This window comes from Channa argus, chromosome 7 (genome assembly GCF_033026475.1).
Source record: "Channa argus isolate prfri chromosome 7, Channa argus male v1.0, whole genome shotgun sequence".
NCBI classification, from domain to species: Eukaryota; Metazoa; Chordata; class Actinopteri; order Anabantiformes; family Channidae; genus Channa; species Channa argus.
In genome coordinates, this window is record NC_090203.1 from 18,825,284 (window position 1) to 18,846,253 (window position 20,970).

General features: G+C 37.1%; 1 protein-coding gene across 1 annotated transcript in view; it reads right to left on the reverse strand.

Moving 5' to 3' along the window:
- Nucleotides 1-20,970, reverse strand: part of ulk4 (unc-51 like kinase 4) — an 86,205-nt gene that overhangs the window by 50,518 nt on the left and 14,717 nt on the right. Inside the window, exons 4-20 of the mRNA XM_067511536.1 lie at nucleotides 20,844-20,943; nucleotides 20,419-20,558; nucleotides 20,163-20,325; nucleotides 19,036-19,137; nucleotides 18,713-18,796; nucleotides 17,969-18,041; nucleotides 17,497-17,637; nucleotides 16,900-17,210; nucleotides 16,159-16,228; nucleotides 15,777-15,837; nucleotides 15,443-15,535; nucleotides 14,667-14,727; nucleotides 14,294-14,511; nucleotides 13,384-13,430; nucleotides 12,968-13,046; nucleotides 7,638-7,745; nucleotides 5,227-5,310 (exon numbers count right to left, since the gene is read on the reverse strand). Coding sequence (XP_067367637.1) covers nucleotides 5,227-5,310; nucleotides 7,638-7,745; nucleotides 12,968-13,046; nucleotides 13,384-13,430; nucleotides 14,294-14,511; nucleotides 14,667-14,727; nucleotides 15,443-15,535; nucleotides 15,777-15,837; nucleotides 16,159-16,228; nucleotides 16,900-17,210; nucleotides 17,497-17,637; nucleotides 17,969-18,041; nucleotides 18,713-18,796; nucleotides 19,036-19,137; nucleotides 20,163-20,325; nucleotides 20,419-20,558; nucleotides 20,844-20,943 — 1,935 coding nt within the window. The remainder of the gene's footprint in view (nucleotides 1-5,226; nucleotides 5,311-7,637; nucleotides 7,746-12,967; nucleotides 13,047-13,383; nucleotides 13,431-14,293; nucleotides 14,512-14,666; nucleotides 14,728-15,442; nucleotides 15,536-15,776; nucleotides 15,838-16,158; nucleotides 16,229-16,899; nucleotides 17,211-17,496; nucleotides 17,638-17,968; nucleotides 18,042-18,712; nucleotides 18,797-19,035; nucleotides 19,138-20,162; nucleotides 20,326-20,418; nucleotides 20,559-20,843; nucleotides 20,944-20,970) is intronic.

Here is a 20,970-nt window from a genome sequence, read left to right on the forward strand (position 1 = left end):
CAACAGCTGTCAAGTCATTTCAATACAATGTAAAATTTTTGTTTTCAGAAGAGGAAATCAGGAAGAAAATTAGTATGGTATTTCTCAATGGAGTAACAGCAGAAAAAAGTTTTTGTTTTTTTTTTATCATTAACTGTTAACGGCTAACTGTTTCTTCTACTCTACATCTCCTTCATGACTGATACATGAAGAAAAACAATCAAGTCAAGTTGGAGCAACAAGTTTAGCATGTGACAAGTGCCCTCGGCAGATTAAATTAAAACACCCACTCTCAGGTTTCCTCATTTTAAAAATACTTTAGTAGGTACTCAGAACAATTTAAAATCATTAAAGAAAGTTATAACACTCTAGCAAAACATGCATTTTCCAAATGAAATTTCTTGGGTTTGAAACCTGAGATTGGTAAAAAAAAAAAAAAGTAATAATAATAATAATAATAATAATAATTAAATGAAATAGATGAATAGAGTTAAAAGGCAAGACAGATGCGTGACAATAAAACCCTGTCTTGAAGTGCTGATCAGTAGATTAGTTTTACATCCCAACATGTTTGCACCTGGCCTTTATGTCTCAAATGGAAAGACATACACATCAAAAAAACTATACCACATGACTCAAAGCCAGATTTATGTGTATAGCCGTGTGCGCAAAAGAGTGGTTTCACATGTCTGATGTGGTTTTCTGCTGTAATTAAAGTCCTTAGAAGCCAGTGCACCTGGTTTTGAATGAGCCCCTATGGCAGACAGAGACGCCATCTCTCAACGTCACACAGCACATCTAACAGCACTAATAGCCGCACTCAAAGAGAGAGAGAGACACTTAGATTAACAGGCCAACAGACAGAGTGAGGTATGAAGAAAGATGTGAACAAGAAAGCAGAAAATAGCAACAAGTAGAGATGCAAATATACACACAGGAAAGGAGACAGACCAGTACATTTAAACTAACAGGCAAAATGTCAGTTGATAAACACATAGACACAGCTAGGCAAAGAAAGAAAGAAAGGCATATTGCCTAAACAGAGACAAAATAAACACAGAGACATACTGCCAGGCAGGTGGACAAAAAGGTAAAAAAATTGACTTTGTAGCCATCATCCTTTTGTCTTTTCTTTGCGCCTAAAAGGTGTTGGCACCAATACATCATCAATACGGCACAGTATACAGCTTGCACCCAGAAAATGCATTTTTGATTGAACACATGTGGAGTGGTCATGCTGTTTTAGAGACACAAGGGTAGGACCCATGACTGTCTTATAAAGTCCCCCTTCTTTTCTCCGCTCCTTTGTGAAAGATAGCAATAAATCATTAATAGACTCACTATTGCATGAGTGTCTACGTGTGCGTGTGTGGAACAAGGATTTTTGCCTTCTGCCCCCTGGCTTCTATCACTGTAATACTGTTCACACATTTATTTTTGCTTCACACATGCGTGCGAGTGCGTGCACACCCACACACACACACTCACAGATTTTTCATCATAGGCAGCAGAAGCATCATCATGTTCAGGCTCATAAATAATTTCCTGCAGCTCAAGTCTGGCCTGGAAACCTGCCTTTCACTCCATGCCATCCACTCCCCCTTTCCAAGTCCAACTTTCCCTCTTTCTCTGACTCCCTGCCATCTCCTACCCCTCTCCCACTACACTGATCCTTCACTGTTTTCCTCTGTCACTCATTCTCTTCCCTACTATCCCTGTTTCCAGTGGCGAAAACAACATTCTCTATTTGGCTTTGTGACCCTCCAGCCGACCCCTTCTTTTAGTACAATGTTCTCTATCCCTCTCTACAATCATTTGCTTGTAAATCAGAAAAACTTTTAAGACCAGCAGAGGGGGCTGGGGTGAGCCGGCGGGTCAGAAAATGCATCAACAACACACTGCGTCGAGCACATTAGGTTAGCACAAAGCACAAAGGTTAACATTAGCACAAAGGTTCTTGGATCTGAATCTCAATGTTGTCAAGCAATGGGCCTGGATTCAACTTGTTTGTAGAAAATCTCATTGTCCAAGCAACCACAAACAAAAAATGCATCACTAATTGGAGATATGGCTAAAATGGTAAAAATATCATTACAAGATTGTAACTGTTCACTTATGAAATCAGATAATATAAGATGGGGACACAGGACTAGCAAAAAACTGTCAAAGCCTGGGAATTTCCAACAACTATCACAGATTTCTGGTCTCTGACAGTCTGGAAGTGGCACAAACACTGCGTAAACAGGGGACAACAAACCTAACGACTGCTTGGGAACGACTGGATGTTTTAGGAAGGGGCACACCCCAAATCCCGCATGTGTTATTGTGCCAAAACAAATTGGGAACTTTTTTTACTTAACAATTTGGACAACACAGACTATAGAGCCTACAGAGGGAAATGAAGGTAAAATAATACCTCTACCTTGTTGTAAGGCTTCCCTGACCAGATGGGCAGCGCCATTTTTCTGTGGAGTGTAACGAGCTGAGCTACATCAGCGTAAGTGAATAGCTAAGATTCAATGGAGGACTGCACAGGTAAGAATGGGTGTGTTCTGAACATTCCACAGGAAATATAATTAATAATATTAAAGTTGCACATCGCCAAAACAGCTATTTATAATGGTGTGTGGTATGATAACAAACCACAAGTCAAAGTTGCTGCTGTTGAGCATCAAGTTAACACACACAGAGGTAGAACTTAGCAACACTGATGGAAGACTTCAGTTACAATGTCTTACACTTGGCCAGAGCTTTAACAATCTAGGGAACAAGGGATGAAGACGATGATGGTGATGTCCAAATAAGCAGGTACTGGTTTGGGTGCTGAAGGGAATCGTCTGCTGCAGTATCTAGCAGTGACACTGTAAAAGAAGCGCTGGAATATCCAGAAAGAGACCAAAAGTAGAAGGTTATGAAAAAAATTCAGTTACAGAGAGAGAAGTTTGCTGACAGGTTTACCTACAGTAACTGTACTAACCTCTGTCCAAACAAAATTTTATTAAAATGACTGATACCCGGTTAGGGCTTTCCTACTCTTTAAATACTTCAGTTCTTCTACTTTGGTCACATTTACTACGGCCCCTAGAGGTGCCGACCTATAAGTGGTGTCTCTTCAATGACAACTGTTTCTACATTAACTTTTCCTAAGCAATTTTACACAAAGTGGAATCCAAATTCCCCGACCATTTTCTTGCCCCCCCCGGAAGTTGTCCCAGTTCTGCATGTTGAAAGACCAACCTGTCTTCCAACATTTACACACTTATAGGTCCTTTGTCCCTATTCTTTCATATGACAAGATTAAATGTTTGGTAAAATAATGACACCCCATTGAGATGCAGGTGTCTGTTGAAATTGCACCCCTTTTGGTGCCAGGCATCAAATTGGCAAACACGCTTACAATGAAGCCAAAATGGCAGCCAGTTTCCAATTTGTTTTTTGCTCTAAACACTTAAAAATTTGTGATTTAAACCATTTAAATCGGTTTGGGTTTAGGGATAGGCACTAAATGGAAATAGTTAAAATTAGTCAAAAAGTGTTTCTTAAAAAATCGTTTCTTAAACATGTCACATTACTGGTCGCAACAATAACAATTGCAGTTATTTCACACTGGACACCAAGCAGTAGAAATGACTTACTCTTTTATATTTCACAGGAGGACATGAAGAACATACAAAAGTTTTTTGGGGGGTCTAAAGAGTAAGAAACAAGGTTCAATGTTTGAGGAGAAATAAGTGAGGATACATAAGAGCATCCTTCATGAAGTCTTTCACCAGACCACTGTAGTATATATTATGTGTATTATATACACATACTGTAACTATCAAATGAATAAACCACTCAAAATTATTTTACAATTATTTTTTTTTATAAGATTGAATGACAGTCAATTTGGCTTTTAGACAATGACCCAAGTTAAAGTAAATCATTATAGCTTAACTGTGTAACTATATGTGTAGTAATAGTGTAGTGTGGCTACCTTGTTAGCTCCAGGAAATGTAATACCCATGAGACAAAGTTAGACTATTTAGACAGCTCTGTAATATAATAAATGTATTTGTGCAAAGAAAAAAACAGGTAGTCAAGGAGAGACAGGGGTGAGAGAGAGTGGGGAGGGTTGGTAGAGATGGAAAGAGAGCGAGGCTGGGTCTGAGGATGAGTATCTGGTCCCTAAGGCTGCATGTGTGTGCACACACTTTATGTGTGTGTGTGTGTGAGTGTGTGTGTGTTTCTGTTAGCGTACTCTCACAGCTCAATAATGATAAATAAGTCAACCTCCTCTCTCCTTCCCTCAACCCCTCTCCTTGCTCCTGTCACACACACACCTCCTCTGTTCATCTACCCCCCACTACACTCCCAGTGGTAATGAAGCAACAGTAGATAGTGGTTGACAACTGTGCAGACCAGAGTTTTTATATTCATTCTGCTATGGTGGGCCACCACAGTAAGACCTTTCTACCTCTGGGAGACAAAACATCATCCATCCCTCTCTTTCTATCTATACGCTGTATCTATCAATCACACCATCCCATAACATTTTCAGCAACAATGGTCCAACATGTAGAAACACTACAAAGAGAGCCATAATAACTTGTATTGTGAAATTGAAGGCTGTACATATTTTGACAAAAACACGAGCAAAGCAAAGCTTAAATAAACAACAACATTAGCTCACATTGCATTCATTCACCATGTCTACACACATTTACGGAAGATAAGACACATACATATGGGTCAATATGTTTTAGTACAATATGTTATAAACAAAAAACATAATTTACAATTTTTAAATTTTTTTGACAGACTAGTATATGAGAACAAACATAATTAAATACGGAAAGATATAAAATAGAAGAAAGAAAACAGAAAGCAAAAAAGAAAGTGAGAGAGCCAGCAAAACGAACAACCTATATTTCTGCTTGTGTTTCAGCTCTGTCTACTGTATGTGCGTGTCTGGAGGGTCCTAATTGCTGCTGAGGTCAGGCTGCTGAGCAGTAAAGGGTTGTGTTTGATGCAGGTAAGAGTGTGCGTGCACGCATCTGTGTGTGACTGCTCTGCATGCCCTTGAATTGCAGCTGGCAAACAACGCTTTAGGCCCCCACAGCTGCCTCATCATTACTGTTCACAGGGATCCCCTGCTACACACTTGCACATACACACACACACGTGCACAAACAGTGAGACTTAGTCACAGCTACACAGGCACAGACACAAAAACAGACACACGCAGACATACACAGAGACACTCACCCCTTCCCGCAGGCTCCTCATTAAGCCAGTGTAGGCGGCAGCGGGAACGAACCACAGTCCCTCTGGGGAGCCTCTTTTCTCTTCCTGATAGAGAGGCATAGAAAAGACAGGGAAAAATGGTGAGAGGAGCAATGGGGAGGGGGTATGGATTAGGGGAAGTGGGGCGCAGTGGAGGAGTAGAGTGGGAGTATAAGTAAGGCAAAGATAACGTGGAGGAGATGCAAGTACAGAGGAGTGAGGGAAAGGGCAAGAAGGGCAAAGCTAGGGGAGGAAGGAGTCATGGCATTTTGATTACTTATCTGTGCATGAACATGCCTTCATAAGTATTTAAATACAGCTAATGTTGGTTCTTCAACATATTGATTTAACTTAGAAATATAGTAACGTATAAACATTATGCATTTTTATTTAATCGTGTTAGTGTAGTTAAGAAACATATTGTAATAAAAACACAAAAGATGACCAAAAAGAGAATAATTAAAACTACACAACATATTCAACTACTTTACTACTACTTCCTTTACAATTATATGAAACTTATGAAACAGCAAATCTCACATTTTTTAAGATGCAAAAAAACAAAGTTTGTCATTTTTGCTCAATACATTTTTTAATTTTTTTTAATATTAATTATCAAAACTCTTAAAACCCTTGCTTCACTAATGTTTTTTTTCTGGTAAGTTATACAATAAACCAGCACATTCATTTCATTCTTTCATTCAACAAAAGTCTGCTTATTTCAACCAATATGTTTAACTTTTAATGAAACAATGCTCCACTGCTACTGTGCCAGGCTCTAGGCTGTATCTAACCTTGAGGATAAAGACAGAACTGGAGGCTATAGCTAATCGTTGTCATTGACTAGTGCTGCAGAAAAAGAGAGAAAGAAAGCAGATGATTTCACCTGGGGACATTTAAAGGGCGATTCCAAATGACTGAAATCAGTTTTATTAAGTGACAGTGAGTCCTGCTGTCAGGGGATGGTATTCTGTGCAACCATATCATGTGTTCAGGATTTTCATTTGAACTGGTTATAATCATGATCTTAGCTACTTTTTATCCTTTTTAAAGATCCTTATTATAATTATGTATTGTTTCATTCACTGAAGTGTTTCTACATCAAGTTTTTTCAATATTGGGTCAAAGGACTGACTTAGTATGATGCTCAATGGTGTATTATGGCCATGTAAATCGTGTCTTGTAATTTGTATTTGAATTTAGGAAACTCAACTGTGCCTACCATGAGGGAATAGTAGGATAACTTTTTTATTATAACCTTGAAACTAAAAGACTCAGTACAAACCAAATAAAAATAGAGTTTTTAGAGATGAATTTGCTTAAGTGATGCCGCCGGTGCAACATTGAATTCTCGAGTCCATATAAGGGACAAGCCTAATTCAGAAGCCCACACAGGAATCAAAGGTGTGTTCATTTATATACAGTAGATATATAGTTTGCTTTTCACATAGCTATTGTTTGTTAAGTTATTTTACACCATTTTTTTCTGCAACTGACAAGCATTAACCCTGATTTCTAAAAATTACTGCATTATTTTTAAGAACATCCCTGGAAAAACACCAGCTCTGAATAGTCAATTAATTAAGCACTCCTACATGACACTGATGAGACTTTTCATAGCTTCAGGAGAGTAGTAAGTGTAGTCAGCCAGGCTGATTTGACAAGGTTATCATTCAGTGTAAATAAAACTCTTCCACTTATTCAAATTCTATTAATAGATTGAGGTTAACCAGAAATAAATGAGGATCACCGTTTCTAATGAAGTCAAACCTCTTCGCTTGTAATTTTTATGGGCTCAGGGTAAGTTCGCTTTAGTCAGCATGTACATTTGACTACATTACCAAATTACAGAACAAAGTTTCATTCATTTCACTCAACATTGATCTTTCTCACAGAAGTAATAAAAAATGTCTATTGATCTTTCTCACATCTTTCATTATTGTTTTATTCCACTCATTTTGACTTTTTAACTTAAGGAAGTTAGGAAAAGACAAACTGTTCTGTGAAATCCACATTTGAAAGAAATCTCCCAGGGCTACCCCAAGACATTTTGTTCACTATGTAAGAGCAAACTATAGATTTATTAGTTTCTTAGTCTACTAATGCTTAAGCTTGTAAGTTATCAGCAGGATTTCCTATGCCATGTAATAATATGAGTCAATCAATAATATAATGACTTCTTTCATTATTTTTTTTTTTTCAAAAATACAACCCTTAAAAAAGAAAGAATTCTTTTTTGGCAATGGAACTACTGCAATTTGTGTCTTTTGTGCTCAATCAAGTATATGAATATTTGCACTTATTTCTTGCTTATACAGTGATTGGTTCCAGAGTTTCCTTTGGATCAATTATCTGCAGTACAGTATCTGTTTCAGCTGACATGTGGCGTGTACCTGAGTTGCAATGAGATAGAGAAACTCCCCGAGTGGCGGCAGCAGCAACTGCTTTACTTTACTATTCCGCAGATTATCCCTCAACAGGTCCGACAGTGTGGTCACAGCCTGAAAAGCAAGATGAGACAGTTTTTTTTTCACTTCTTTGTAGTTAATTTTTTTTTTTTTACAAAATAAAATATATAAATAAATACAAGTTGGTTCTATAAAGCTAAACTTTAAGACAAGGAAAGATCAATTGTAATTTTAGAAAGGTAATATTCATTATTGCATGGTTGGGTATTGTATTGTTGGATTGTTGGATTGCATTTCATTTTATCTTATCGTAGAAACTTCTCTATTTTTCCTGCCACTTAGTATAATTCACTTAGTGAATGTAGTCATGTGGTCAAACTGCAAAAGACGCCTGTTATAAACTATGATTATTTTGTGTAGATGTGTGAAGGACTTGTCAAAAGCCATATTGAGGGGAGACATACAGTATCAATTTGTAAAGGTTCTGTTTTTTACACGCCAAATATCTATATCCATATCTGCCTCAAACATCCGAAAAGGGAATGGTAGTAGTAGTAGTAATAGTAGTAGTAGTAACATTTTTCTAGTCTCCCACAGTCCAAATGCACTACCAAAAAACAATAACACATAATAAAAAACACATATATTTTAAATAAAACTACTTTTGTGGAAATTCTCAATACATTTGGGAAACTACAGAGTGGTAAGAATAGAGCAGGAAGGATAACATATCAGGAGACAATAAGCATGTGTGACATACAGTAAGAGGAGGAGGGCATGCATAAAACACAAAAAACAAACAAAAGAGAAAGAATAATGTCACATAAAACTACTAAAATACATACATTATATGGCACCAAACTACACAGCAAAGGACACACACCTTTCCATGTATAAACAAACATGCATTTAGAGCATCAAGTATATAGTCCCACATAACAAGGTACCTAAATTTATACAATTATATGAACTTGTAAGGAATGCACACTACACACACATATGCAAACACACTTAACAAAGACACAGAGTTAAGTATATGCAGAGGCAGTCTCACTTGCTGGCTGCTTCCTGGCATTAGCATTACTGCCAGCTTTTTCCTCTGTGATCTGACGCAAGTTATGTCTGTCTCTATTTCTCTCTCTCCTTTACTTTTTTCCCATCTCTGTTTTCTCTCTGTTTCCTCTATTGTTTTTTTCTCTCAAGGTGTTTCTGCTATGCCCTGAATTGTCCTAAATTTATACTGTATATCACATAATACTGTAATGTTTTACTCACTTCTCACCTACATGTTTCTATCTCATTTGCCTGCTTTCACTTACTTTCTGTCTTTTTTTCTTATTGTCTCACAGTCTACCATGTCCTATCCAATTATATTTTTCCCTTTCCCTGAAGAGTTCTTCCCTTTTATTTTTGTCAAATCAACATGTATCACCATGTTTAGCCATTTATGAGTATGGTACAGTATGATACCAGTTTGCCAATGAAACTCTAAGTAAGTCTTAACATTATTACCAATATATTTTCAGACTAAGAAGCCAATGTGTTATATTTAAGCTTATTTACAGTACATCACGGTATCGTTTGTTGGGACACTTGTGTGTCAATCAGTCCATTCCAGAGCTGAACACATCACCAACATTAATGGCTGAGTGGGGAGTATACATTCTGGGGTTTGTTTGAAACTGGTCATGCAGCTGCTCTCAGGCAGAGGGTGCTAAGAGGCAACGCTATGCAACCATCCAGTGGGAAAGCAAACATAAACTTACACAGAGAAATAAACCTTTCCTCTCACAAGACGTTACTGTTACAGTGTTTCCCCATGAAATAAAGAGGGTGATAGAGGTATTGCGCACAGACACAAAAATGTTTGCTCATTTGTTTTTCTTGTGCACTACTTATGGTTGGTTAATTCTATGTAAGGGTCAAGTAAAACAAAGTAAATATGATTGCAGGAATAAGTATCATTGCACGCAAATAATTTCTCCTGTATGTCTCACTGGGGGCCTGAATTAAAGCCCTGTAAAAAGAGGAGTGGATGTAGGAGGGGGCAATGAAATTTGGGCTCAACATCAACAAGAACTGCTCTTGGATCTCTTCGTACCTACCTCTGAGACAATAAAAAGAAGTGGATTGGTCATGAACGTAACATCTCTTGATTTAATAAAATCTTTTGCCTGTTGTGTAGGCATGACAGGGGCTCTTGTTGGCATGGCACCCATGTCTGTACTATTTTAGTGGAAACGCTGTATTATCATCTCAGCAACAGCAATCCCTTAAATCAACACTTAAAGCACTTATGTAACATGCAAAAACAACACTTATACAGTGACTAAGAGTGACATAGAGAATAAAAATAACAGAAGACAGTAATATTGAACATGCACACATATATCTGACAATAGTTACTGTATATGTTCACTTGGGACACACAGATGTATAAGCAAGGAACTGCACATGACTTGGTAGCTAGTGTAAGGTTTGTTTCTTATGAGTTGAAAAAGGAGACTGGGTTGTAAAACAGCACTACAGTGTTGAAGTCAGAGGTAGCCTTATCTTCAAACAAACAGCTTTCCACCTAAGTTTCTTTAATTTCCTACTGATAGAATTTTACTAAGATGAACCAAGACTGACCCTTGTAAAATATGTATACAGTATGTTCTGACATATCCCATATACCCAATCCCAGTACATGCTTTATGTTAATTGGTAGAACAAGACATCAAATGCCTGGCTAAAATATGCACGGCCATGTATTTAAACAGCTTTTCTAATGAATTAAATGGCTAATGTAAGAGAGGTTTAATGTATAGCAGGTCTTAAGAACAGCTTCTATTACAATGCAACAGTACTAGCTCTAACTCTCACTTTTACTTTTAAGAGATATTCACAAGTGCTTTAAGTGGCAGCATCCTCTGAATGAATGTTTCTAAAGATTGCTGTAAGCACTGTGCGTATGTATTAAGACTCTATATCCCCATAAAACAAACTCCCCAGCTATACTTAATAAACAACTGTAAATATAAGCCACAGAAATATTACTAAGTAATACATGAATTATATCTAGCATGTATACAGAAAGCACCAAGCTTGTGTTGGCAACATTAACCCAGTAAATGCATTCTGAATTAATTCTATTTGGGAAGAAAAGATCCGGAGAGAGAAAGAAGACAGGGAAACCAAAGAGAAAAAAGAGAAGTCACATGAAAGCCAATAAGCAGAAAGTGAGACAGAAAGAGTGAGAAAGACAGAGAGATAGACAGGGTGTGTATCTGTGTGTGAGTGTTGTTATGGGGTAATCGAAGCATATAGCAGTTACCATGGTAACTAAGACCAGCCCTGACACTCCAATCAGCAGGACTGCAGCAGGAGAACCCCTGCTGAGACAACACACACACACACACACACACACACACACACACACACACACACACACACACACACACACACACACACACATGCAAGTATGCACTGTTTTAGTGGAACAAAATACACACAAACAGCACACACACATACACACACACACAAACATGGAATAAGAACAGAAGACTACATGTTTAGGACCCCTGCTGAATGCACACACATAAATATCTCAAAAAAGCCCTTGCACTTATAAATGCACACACTCACAACCCCTGCTGTCTACAGATGGACATGCACTGACATAGACATAAGCAGACAGACACACCGTGATACACAGGAACAAATGTTCAGCTTTGTCCTTTTATGAACAATTTGTCATCTTACGATAGTTGCATGGAGTTAAGGGGGAAGCAGAAAAAAAATGCCACCATTTATCTCTAACAGCAGTGCACCGAAAAAATAGTTATGTCACTGCCGGCCATTTTGTAAATCGCGGTGACGCCTCTATAGCAGTAGTGTCAAAAAAAAAAGTGGAGAAAAAGAGAAGAAAGAAAAAACAGGAAAGAGAGCAGGTGTGGGACCTTAAATACTGCAGGCAGATGAATCTCAAAATAAATAAATGTGATCAAAAAGGTAGAGACAAAGAAGACAAATGAGGGAGTAGGAAAAAAGACAGGAAGTGTTCAAGTTTGGCAAGGATGAAAAGATCAAAGTCATACACCCTTCACTCAAAGTAGCTTTAGAGATTGTTTTACAGCCTTGCCCTGACCTATGCCTTGTGGTTATGCAAATTGATAATAAAGGTCTACAGAGTGTTCCTTGGTTTTTGTGCTCGCATGCAGTGTAAACTGGGGGACCTTAAAATCATATCTGTGTACAGTACCTGAACTATGCCCGATCAATTCAAATGGCCACGTGTACTCCAGTCAGGTTTTATGCAAAAGGAAATACACCTGACGGTGTATGGAGAATAGTTTTTGATTTATAACTTATTTTAAATTATAAATAAACACGCTATCAAGGTAAATTAAAACGAAAAAAAAGGGGTTCTAATTTTTTTCTAAAACCACAGACTGTATTACAGTGCATGCAGCACCATCATAGCTATAATCAACTACAACAAATTAAGTCAGTCAACAGACCATTATGGTGATACAGTTACTATTATACAGCTTACAATTAAAGACAACATACAACAAACACATATTAGATACACGAGGTGGATTTAATGTTGTGGTTTACAGGGTGCATTGCAGCTTGCCACATGTAGGGTTGTGTAGACAGTCAGTGTGGATTCTGACCCTTGAAACCTAACTGCATGAGTCTAATGACATTCTTGTAGGTGCTCAATGCCACCTGTTGGTGTACACTAGAACTAGTTATTAAGAGAGGACAGAACAGGAATTTCCATTCTCATCTCAGTGAGGTTTGGATGGAAATTATTAGTTTTTGTTGACATTGGAGAGCATAAGGACTAATAATGGGCAAACAGAAGTTTGAATATTCTTATAAAATATAATATTTGAAACAGTTTACAAAATAAATACAGTAGGTAGAAAATTAAACCTATTGTATACAGTATTGCTGTTATGCATAATGCTCTTATGCACATATTAATATTTTGTGTGATATGCTTATGATGGGCATCTGCTGGTATGTATCGCTACCTCATGGTGCAAATTAGTATTGCATGTTTAAAAATCCAGTTGGGAAATTCTCTTCGGTTATTGAACACTTCAGTATGGTTTTAACAGTTTAAAAAATACATAAATAAATAAAAAGTAAAAATTACAACAAACTGTGTTAGTTTAGATTTAGTGATTGACTTCATACTTTTTCTCTGGTCATAAAGTGAACTTGCAAGGAAAACATTGTAGATAGTAAATTTCTATTATATTACATATGTGGGTGTGACAGTGTGTGTGCGCGCGTTTGTGTGTGTGAGTGTTCTGGACCTCTGAAACAGGACAATCGTCTTCGAGTTCGGTACAGTGCAGAGCCAGTAGACCCATAGCTCTGAGGACCTTACTCCGCCTGGAAAACATTTTTATTTCATAAAAAAATAAAATAAAATTGCAGATTTTATTAGCAATGCAATTATCGCTTCCCCAGAAAAGTGAAAAGCTAACCTTTTGGCTGCCATGTCCAAGATTTATTTTTTTTCAGCTAGCAGCTTTCCTATAACAGTTTAGGTCTAAAACTTCACTTTTTTGTGTGTTAATGTGTTAATAGCTAACTCCAGTTCAGCTCCATGGAAAATTATTTTAGTTTGGAGCACTGGTCAGTAACAACCACTTCTTTAACATTCCTACAAAAGGTGCACCATCCTGCTACCTGGTTTACAGAAAGAATACATGCATAATGTACTTACACATCCCAATTAGGAGCTTGTCGTAACTGCTGGGTCAATAGTGGAAGCTGAAAAAAGGGAGGAAGATGATTAGAGTGACAGAAAGAACAGATGTTCTGTGTGTAGATGTGTACCTTTAAAACTATGTCAAATCAAATCATTTTCCCACAGGTGGACTCCAGTCAAGTTCTAGACTCATTAAGAAAATTAAAACAACACGGATGCACGTGACCACATTTTCGATCTCCAAAGCAAAATGTCTAAATAATTTTGTACATTCATGATTTTGTTTTTATTAATTTGCAAGGATTTTTAAAAATATGTTTCACTTTCCCATTACGGATTAAGTCATGTGTTAAGAGTTTATACAAAATGTAAAAAAAATTGATAAGCCTACACGCATAACAACTGTATGGCCGATTAAGAATGGGATTCAGTGGTGATGACTGGTCTAACGTAGTTGGTCCTGGTCAGTGCCCGTCTGGCTCACTCTGCGCTGACAGTTTGCAGAGACAATGATTAATTGTGTGCTGTATAAATATTCTAGTCTTTAGTCTTAAAACCCAGTCTCTGCCAATTGCTCTCGTGAGATTTGGGGGTTTTCTGATATCCAGACTGTCCCATCATTTCCGAGCAGTTAAGTGTATTGCCCCAGTTTATTCAGTCATCAGGGTGTGTGCAACTTCTAGACTGTCAGAGATCAGAAATCTGTGATAGTTGGTCTTTATGTCTGAACTGTCCAGTCATTGACAGTCTTTGTTAGTCTTTAGGTTTGTCCATAGCTTTAGTCTCATTCCATGGACAACAAGCACTAAGATGCCATCTAAAATATTAGTATTACAATTATACAAAAATACCTAATCGTACCCTACTAATATTAATGCAACTTTACTTTGCCATAATAATCTTAAGTAAATACAAATTTTCTTACCAGTGTTGAGTTAATCAGCTTGTTAGCAATGACTTTATGTCCAACCACACAGCAGAGATAACACAGCATGTTGAGTTGAGACCGAGTGACTGTGGAGGAAGGAGGATGAGCAGTGGAGCAAGACGGAGGAGAGGAGGGACGTTGGTCTTCAAGGGATGAACAGAGTTGAAAAATAAAGACTGTCCACTGTTCATCATTCAGGGAAAGCAGCTTCTCAACTGGAGGGAAGGGGAGGTAAGAGGAAAGAAGGTGAGCGGAGAAGAGAGGAGAGGAAAAGAGAGGAGAGGGTGAGGTAAATTGGGATTATTGGCTTGAAACTGAGATTCTCTGTATTCAGAAAAAAACTCTTTTTAATAAGTAAAAAAAAATCTACCTGAATATACTGGTATACACAGGGTTTTAGGATCAAAGCGCACAGGATAACTCTTAAGAATCTAGAAAACAGAAAATTATCAAGTGAGCTTGAATTTAAGTGGAATCAGTTCCCACATAGCTACGTATTCAAGCATGTTAATATAGTAAATAACTGACATGAACCTTTGAAGTTGTTATGAGTGCAAATGTAAAGTCATGTAAAAAAATTAGTACCGCCTTATTTTGAATTGACAAGAAGGTCAAACAAATAACAACATTATATTCAATTGCAATCTGAATGTCCAGTGCTATCATCTTCGGTTAAGGGTTATGTTTACATCCCCTAAAATTGACCTTCATGTAGGGGAATCCAAACTTCACTCTAAATCTAGTACAATAACAATGTACATTCAGCTAGTACAAATGTTTTTTCATCATCTTAGGTAACAAAAATGGTCAAGGAGTGTATGTTAAAAAAAAGGTATAGTAAAATAATGAAAATGGCAAAAGTGCAAATGTTTGCATCCCACATTGATAAAGTATTAAAAAATTTCTTTAATTTCTGATAAAGATACATTTGTTATAGCTGTGTTATGCTGTGTTATGTTATGCTGATAATTTATTTTAATCTTTTTGCCAATTGAAAACAATTGGTTTAACAATTTGATTATTGTGTTTAATGGTAACGTGAAGAAATAACTTGAAAAGTGCAAAAGACTACTCTATAGAACTATCAATCTGAAAACCTTAAAAAAAATGAATACCCAGTATCTGATGATATTTCATATCTTGTACCTTGGGATTGGCCATGATTGGGGTCACCGTCAGATCAGAGTCAGTGTGGAGAAGAGCTTTGATACATGATGTGATGTCTGTACCAGCACTGGCCTAGAAGGAAGGTAAAAGAAATACCGGAGAACAACAGAATCAACTTCTGCAGAAGAGAAGACAGGAATTTGCTAGACACACAAGCTGATTTACATATTTAGTAGGAAAAAAACAGCACCCCACTGAACTAGCTTTCTGTTTTTCCCAAGTTTTAGGCACAATGACTAACATTTTCATTTACTGACATATTATTATTACCATGGAAAACTATTTTCAGCATATATCATATGGTGCCACTAACCTTAAGTACAGGGTTCTGAGTTTCTGAGGTACTACAGCTCCTTCTTGAATTGGCACAAGAGCTAGAAAAACAATGAAAAGAGAATATCAATATATACTGCTAATTGGTCATGGCTAGCAGTTGGATATAGTATGTACATTAAGCCAATCCCCTGTAGCTTTATTGATAGAGCACTTTCTTGCTGAGGATAGATGTGTAAATACCACTGGGCCCACAGATTTTAAAACCCCCCTTCAAGTTCTGTCTTTTCTGTAAGGTATGTGTAGATCTACATCAAAAATAAGAGCTTGTTATGATATATGAAAAACAACTAATTAACAAGTCCTGTACAACCTTGTAATTCAGGGATACCCTAGCAAAACAAGAAGATTGAATATAGTACCTGAGCAAAAAAATGGCTTCAGTGTTGTCCTCATCAACACCACTTTTTGGCCTGAACTCCGATACATTATCTGGAAGCAGAAGCACATAGGATACCAAACTGTTTTCCTACAGTACACTTTCTGAAACACAGGACTACTAAAGGCCAAACAGGTGAATGATGAAGCACATACTTTAAGCATGAGATTTGCAGATTAAGAGCTTCAGCATACAGTGGAAGAATTGCCAAAATAAAACTCCACCAAACAGAACAAAATCAGCGTAGCCAGTAAACCTGATTAGTGCAACCATGTTGATCTAAAAACTGAGAAAATGTAAGTAATAACAATGATTATTACATTACAAAATATTCTTTGTTTGTGCATTTTTGTGGAAAGGTTTAGGTTTTAGTTGAAAACAAATGATGAAAATTTGCATAAAACAGAACCAACATGTATATGCAGATATTTCTGTGTATATTAATATGACAATTATGTGTATACGCAAGTCCACACAGGACTTTCTCATATATACAACTTTTTTGTAAACAACTATATACAGAAAATGTAAGCGTGCACAATAAAACAGTACAAGGTATGACCCTCTGACACACACATACATGCACACAGAGTCTACAGTACATCCATTATAAGGGAGACCTTATGTGTATATGGTTCTGTATGTTGTAGCTGAAGAATTAAAATTTTATGTACAACCAGAAACGCATACACACACCAAACACAGAAATCAGGGAATGTGTTACCTAGGGTGAATGACACAGTTGGATTCAATTTTTGGCCCATCTGCTGAGGCCTAGTTAACTTGTCATCATATGTCTTTCTTTCTGCCTCTCCTCTCCTTTCCCATCCCACCTCCTTATCCAAGCCCTGGTTGTTACTTAAGAATCCACAGGTTGTTTGTCTGGCAGCTTGTTGGCTATCAGTCCTTCTGTCAGATGCCTGTGATGAGATTTCTTTCTTAGAGAACCTGTGGATTGGCTGGGCGATTGCAGAGTTGCAGCTGGTAAACTCATCTGCCTGTCCTGAAGGGAAAGGGCATGGCATCTTTGTATACCTATGGAAGCATTCGAAAAACAAACTCTAACAAACTACTAAACTGATCAAACTTTATAGTAATACTGTCGCCTATTTGTTGTATTGAATTCTTTACTATCATATGAAAAAAATCTCTCTTTTTGTCTCTGAACCGTCTATCTATCTACATGTACATGTACTGTACATAATGTGTGCATTAGTTCACTTTCCCAAAATAAAGATGCGTACAGAAGAATACCGCAAATGTTTTAGAACACAGTAGCAGCTGTAAAATCAAGAGAAACAATAATGAAATGGCAACACACTTCAAGCTAGCTGGAGCAACTCCCTCATAGCAAACATTTTCCTCTTGGTTGCCTTCTTCCTCTTCCTCTTCTCCCTCATCTACATCATCATTCAATACCTGTGTCCAGAAAGGGTGATCCAGCAATTCTGGCCAGTCCATCCTAACATAAAGGAGAAAAACTAGACATCAGGACATAGTACAAAACAGTAGACATGTTAAAATTCATTATCAAAATGAAGTGGATTTTAATGCCGTAGAAATTATCCATCCTTATCCGAGAACAAATCTCACTTTAATTATAGAATTTTAAATGCACAACACAATGTAATGGCAAGTTTGTGTGTTACTACGAAACATATACACACATATACACACACTTTGAAATTACTGTAAGCTTAAAATATAAGCAACATGAGAACAAGCCACAAACTCCAACTTCTTGGTTGTGTAAATGTTTTATTAGCAGTAGTGTGTTTACTTATGAACCAGACCTCATATTTGGGTTTTTGTTGAGTAAGCCATTAAGAAGATTCTGGAAGTGCTCGCTAGGAGGACTGGCTGTGGCTGAAAACAGAAACAAAAAAAGGAAGACAGCATCATTAATAAACAAACTACGGAACAGCAACAGTCAAGCCAAATTTACCATAAATAAGGCATCATATCGCTAACTAGAAAAAGCATAAAAGTACAGAAGACAGAAAAATAATATTAATAATAATAATAATAGTAAGGATATCATTAAGGTGAATGCTCCAGCATTAAGAGTAGACTAAGCTCCATTTTGCCTTAACTTTGTACAGTGGTCTAAACTACCCAGGTCAACAGCACAGCAGGGGGTAAACATGGCACAATTCAGAGCTTCTAGGGCAACATTTCAGAATGAAAGGTGTAGCTGACTATTTTTAACCGTTTTTGGACAACAACAGAGGTCTACAGCACAGACTAACAAGCAAATCCGGGACACAGACTGACGGACACATAACATGAGAAGAGTCAACTAATTGTTGGTTTTACCGTCTGTTTAGGGATTGCTAAAAATACAATATATTTACAAAATGATCTGTCTGATCCTTTAAAATGTAGTGCTTTGCCCATTCAAATCATATGTTGATTTAAACATAATCATCCACACTCCCTTAAAAATGTAATTGCATTTTCATTACATGAACATACTGTAAAGTTTTAGAAGACTTGCTGCAAGCATGTGTGTGTGTGCATGTCAGAGTGTGCATTACCACTCTGTCTGGGTGGAAGTGGTTCCTGGTGTAAAATCATCTCTTTCAGTTCAGTGTAGTTGTCTGAATAGAATGGAGGTTTACCTGGATAATAAAAATAAGTTCAGTATAAAACACAGCACAGTCTAGTAATTAACATAACACTGTATGTTGAGGCGTTGTCATACTGTTGTCTACTACTTTCTGTTCTGTTTTTCTTTTTGTTGTTCAGTTTTACAGTTTTATCATTATCACATGAATATATCGCATGAATTACAGGTACCGAACTTACTCACACTTTTGCACTTCATATTCAGTATGTTTGTTGATGTGCATGTGGGTACCTGTGTACATGCAGTAGAGTAAACATCCCAGGGCCCAAAGATCCGATTGCACACTGGTTTCAGATCCCTGTAAAACTTCTGGGGCACTGTAAGATAGGGAACCTGAAAATAACCATACATTATATATTGAAATTGAGTACATTGTGAATTTAATGCATGTTGGATAAAGTACTTATTTAGGTCAATAAGTTCTAGAGTTTAAATCTTTCATATTGCACAGTGTGCAAAAGGGATTTACGCCACTTACTCAAAGAATGGGTTCACAAACTTTTGCCACATATTAATATTTAACACACGATAGTTTTCCTAAAAAAATTAAAATCTAATAGTTTTCTAATTTGTTTAATCGGGTTTCCCTTATCTAGTTTTAGGATTTTAATAAAAATCTGATCACATTTAGGTAATTTTATGAAGGAACAGTATGTACAGTATATAGTCAAGACGTGCTATTGTATGTCATGATAATTTCTCCTATGATATAAACTTCATGACAAATCATGGCAGAGCAACAATGGTAACAAACATCTTTAGTTCATCATCATCACTTTCTGATAAATTCTGATTCATCAGAAATGTATTTTTTGACAATAGGGCAACATGCTGATTGAGTTGTTAGCCCTGCTGCCTTGCAGCTAGAAGCTTGCAGCTTTTCGTCCCTACCATTTTAGGTTTATCAATGACTCTAAAATGCTCATAGGTTTTGAATGTGAGTGTCTTAAATATGTATGTCTCTCTGTGTTGGCCCTGAGACAGACTGGCCACCTGTCCAGGGTGTAATCCACCTCTCACCCTATGACAGCTGGAATAGACTCCAGCCCCCACGACCCTAAACAGGATATGGGGTTAAAGATAACGCATGGATAGTGACAATATGAAAAAACTAGATAAAGCATTTCCAAAGAGAAAACGCACTGTGACTGCTCCGGCACTGAAAGGATTTTCCTAGCAAAGCTGGAAAAAGCTGTTTTTGAAAGTTAATAACAACAACAACAACAACAATAATAATAATAATAATAATAATAATAATAACAATAACAATAAAGATTAGGATATCATTGCTGTGAATATTACTTGTTTTTGCTTGCCGTTCAGCTCTACTATATCATACTAAGATGATCAAGTCTTGCCTTGTAATCTTTTTCTTATGTTGTCAAACTTCTCCTTGCCATGTCTATCTCCTAGTTCCTCAGATATAGAGAGCAAGGAAAAGAAACTGTCCAGTATCTCTCCCTTTGCCTTGGACAAACAGAAGTTACCAAACTTCAGGATGCCACTACCATCCAGTAAGATCTATGGGTAACAAAACGAGAATAATTGTATTCATTAGAGAATTCTAACTTTATACTGTAATTCTTACATACTGTACAGAGATACATTGCCAACCTTAGCTGGGGTCAAGTCAGAGAAAATGATTCCTAATTCATGTATGTGTTTCAATCCTTGAACCAGGTCCCATCCAAATCTCTTCACGACATCTTCTGGAAAGAACCCATCCTGATGAATCATAGACTCCAGAGAACCACCTAACAGAGAGCCAAATAAACAAAGAGCAAAAGGACACCAAAAAGGACAAGAGGGAGAGCATGAGAGAGAGAGATAAAAAAAACAACCAAATACTAACACCTGCATTTTTTTTACATCCAACTATCCACTCCGGTTTTTGAAAACAATTGTAAAGATAAAGGCATTTACTTTTTGTGAAATCTTTTAAGCTGACAAATTTCCTAATTTCCTATTACAAAAAGTGTAACTGGTTCTTTCCAATAATACAGTACTGATTATCAGGAGTGCCAGACATAATTACTGACCTGTACAGAGCTCCACTACCAACCAGAGGTGGTTACTTGTCTCATACCATTCATAAAAGGTGACTATGTTCTGATGATCCACATCATGGCTGAGACGGACCTAATAGGAGCAAGAAACAATTTCATG